At 45.6% G+C, this 3,610-nt stretch overlaps 1 protein-coding gene across 1 annotated transcript; it reads left to right on the forward strand.

The window, feature by feature from the left end:
- Nucleotides 1-2,132: 2,132 nt before the first annotated feature.
- LOC115685506 (uncharacterized) lies at nucleotides 2,133-3,225 on the forward strand. Its single transcript, XM_030610583.2, has one exon. The coding sequence runs from the start codon at nucleotides 2,596-2,598 to the stop codon at nucleotides 3,100-3,102; it is 507 nt and encodes a 168-aa protein (XP_030466443.1). The 5' UTR covers nucleotides 2,133-2,595; the 3' UTR covers nucleotides 3,103-3,225.
- The last annotated feature ends 385 nt before the right edge of the window (nucleotides 3,226-3,610 follow it).

Raw genomic sequence — 3,610 nt, forward strand, 5'->3', positions numbered from 1 at the left:
CCGGTGCTGACGTGGCCACCAGCCGTCCGGCCGACGCTGACTTGGTAATTTTTAAATTTTTAAAAATAAATTTTCTAATTTTTTTACTTTGTTTCTCTCTTTCTTATTTTTTTTTTTCCTATCTTCTTCCCCGATCGCCGTACTGGCGATCGACCAGAGGTTGAGGCCGGCGAGGCACCTCGCTGGCCATGGGCGAGGCTAGCCCTCACCGGCACTGGCGTGGGCAAGCCTCACCATCGCTGGGCTCGACCTCACCCATCGACAACAAGGGTCGATCTGGTGAGGTCTCGCCAGATCTAGGCGGCCTCACTGTCGCCAGGCGAGGTCGAGCTCGCCTGGCCATGGCGAGGCTCGACCTCGCCCACCGACAGCGAGGGTGGATCTGGCAAGACTACCTCGCCCGGCGACGGCAAGGCTCGCCCATGCCCGTGCCGGCAATGGCCAGCCTTGCCCTCACCGGCCTCAGCCTCTAGCCGGTCGCCCGTCGCCCGTCGCTAGACCAGCGACTGGGGAAGAAGATAGAAAAAAAAAAAGAGAGAAAAAAATATAAAAATTCAAAAAAATATTTAAAAACTGCCACGTCAACGTCAGTCGGACGGCCGGGACCGGCCAGCGTCCACATCAGCGTCGGCAGACCAAAAGTGGCCGGATAAACTGAATTGGCACAATTGCAAAAGGTTTAGGACTGAATTAGTAAAAAAAAAAGGTTTACAACTGAATTGGTACAATTGTAATAGGTTTAAGACTTTTTTGGTAATTTTCCCCCACAAACTTGCTCAAGAAAAAGAACGGACTACATATTGAAAGCCACGTAATTTCAGCCCATTGTGCAGCCCATCTTCTTCCGAATTCCATGTTGCATTCCCTAACTGGATTACTAAGCCTGTAATTTTCTTTAATCCTCCCTCCATTTTTTTCTTCTTTTGGTAAGTCCTTAATCCCTTTAGGTCAACACTTTACGTCCTCCGGTTTCGAATTGCTATATTTTACAGCCCGCGTTTTCGAAAGAACCTTCGTCGATGCAATCCCCAGTCATTGCCAGACAATGAATGTAATCGTGGGGGCAACATAGGTCGTATTTCGAGCTACATATGTCGAAAAACTTAGGTCACATTTCAGCTGCGTAGATAGTCATCACGCTACTATGCAAAATGGTGGTTACTATCCAGTGACTAGAATAGTCATTTAGGCAGCCCCGCACGGGCCTTCGCGAGCCACGATTAGTGGTGCAATCCTGACGGGTGACATTTATAGGTTAAGGATAGCATCAGTTAAATGGGTCATGTCACATGGCCAATTACCGTAACAGACAGGTCGGGATAGGTGTATATATATATATTCACAAAAATTCATCTTAATCATTTATAGGTTTAGTTTCATTTTTTATATGGGTGCAACCACTTTTTTATAGCACGCAAGTTTTTCTTGTCCTTTTTTGTTAATAAGCTATAGGTACATGTGTGAAGATTCGATTGCCTGAAAAAATAGAAAATATGAGCACAGAAAAAGTTCAATCTTTGCTATTACAGAGATTGTTGCTCAAAGAGTAAAGCTCAAAGCTGAAAACTTTAACGTTTGTGGGTTGCTTTTGGCATTAAGCTTCCTTCCCAATTCACCGTAGCTCATGGCGAAACATGTTAGGTATTGGTGTTTGCCTAGATGACAATAATGTTTTGCTCCTCTCGTTATGTCTTCAGACCTTATTGGAAGCACTTCAAGAGTAAAATCTTGAATGCACCAAGGTGTTGTGGGGAATATGCCCGTCAAACCGCATGGAGATGTGAATCCACCGGAGTGCATGAAACCTGATTCAAGCCCCACCTAACTACTAAATAAAAAAAATAAAAAAAAGGAAAGAAACATGTTGATATAGGGCCCCCACAAATTGTGACTATCTTATAGATAAATTTTGCATACACGTGTCCTTGCGAATTTTAAGAAGTCGTTCCATTGTTTGCATCACTAGTTTTCCAGTCTCGACTTATACCGAGCAATCACAAAATTGCACAAATCCTGTGATTCTCGAGGGCGGTCCTTTCGCGAGTGGTCCCGAAAAACCGGCGATCGTAAGGATCATGCTTCCAGATCCCTCGCTTTCGAAAGCGGAAGTGCGTACCGTTTGCGCTGCGTCAATCTAGAAGGGGGTTAGACTTTAAGAACTGGATATGCATTCAGTCAAGCTCGCGAACGCCCACAGCAAATAAACATGTGATGATCCCATCTCGAAGGAGAATTATTCGGTCTCGAAAGTCAAACGCGATGGCCTTCGGACTTTCCAAGGCCACAGAAAGAAACGTGAGACCAAACACCATGGAGCAGCTTCCGAGCAAGGTCATTCTGTACTACTATTCTTGGTAATAAAGAACCTTTGACCCGCACCAACATCGCACCATATGGGAACCCTCACGCTCTTATCAGCCACTAAGAACTTGTCCCTTCATTCTGTTCCACACAATTGTCAGTTCATCATCTTCTTTCACGGCAGTCTTCTCTCTTTGTACTTCTCTTTGCCCTTTTCGCCCGAGAAAGATAAAGTGTGAATCGATCCTTCATCATGTTCCCACAAGACCCAAAGAGCTACTGCAGTACAGATCAATGAAACAGCTAGCTTGTAAGCAACTCGTTCAAGGCAAAGCACAAGAATCTTCGTCTCCGGAACCGTCGTCGCCGTCATCGTGCACGGTCCTTCTGAGGGTAATGAGCCGAAGGAGGACATGGGTGCTTCTCTTCCTGACAGTAAACGTCGTTCTCCTGTGCTGTATGTGGAACTTGGAGAATCTCATCTTCTCTTGGTATAGATGCCAGCAATCGTCGTCTCGGTGGACCGCTCTGGAGGCATCGGTCCTTCTCGGGGCGGCGTTTGGGGCGCTGTCGACCGCGGCCGCTCTCACCGTGGCTGTGCCGGCCATTGCGGTCGCTTGGATAACGGTCGTGGTCGGGCTGGCTTTCTCGGGGAAGTCCCAAAGGACTTTGCTCGTCGAAGGCAGGAAGGCGAGCAAAGAGATCGTCTGGTTCATCTGCAAAAACTCGTTCAAGGAAGGTAGAGTCGTGGCCGTGGTTTGTGCCGTTTTGGGGTATTTTGCACTTCTCAAGAAGGGTTAGGTGCCAGGGTTTGATAGAGGAGAAAATTCAATTTCAGACCCTCGTTCTTTTAGTATGTTATCTCAATGAAATTTCTTTATCTGTACATTTTATATCGATATAAGAACCTCTAAGTGTACATAACCCGGGCATCCATTTTACAATTGTTACGAGATTGACGTGACTCGGTAGAACGAGTTTGATTTAGTAGAATGAGTTTTTACACGATAATGTTTTTGCATAAATGAAATGTTAGCTCATAGTATATGAACAAGTAAACCAAAGAATGAGGAGGGCTTTTCATTTCATGGGCCGAAGCTATACGAGGTCATTTCCATTTCTTGCCATAATTACAAAGGATTGCCTTCCTTGGCAGAACAGAACAGAACATAAGTGAGGTCATTTGGTGATTGAAGAAGACATATAAGCACATAACAAAAGAGCATGAGAGGGGTCGTATTGACACTGCGAGATGCACTGCGAAAGTTCAAGAATTATAAATGGGTTAATACCACGAAAAACCCTAAAC

Source organism: Syzygium oleosum, unplaced genomic scaffold (assembly GCF_021117445.2).
Source record: "Syzygium oleosum isolate NSW1041296 unplaced genomic scaffold, Sole_v2.1 Sole_v2.10, whole genome shotgun sequence".
Taxonomy (NCBI): domain Eukaryota; kingdom Viridiplantae; phylum Streptophyta; class Magnoliopsida; order Myrtales; family Myrtaceae; genus Syzygium; species Syzygium oleosum.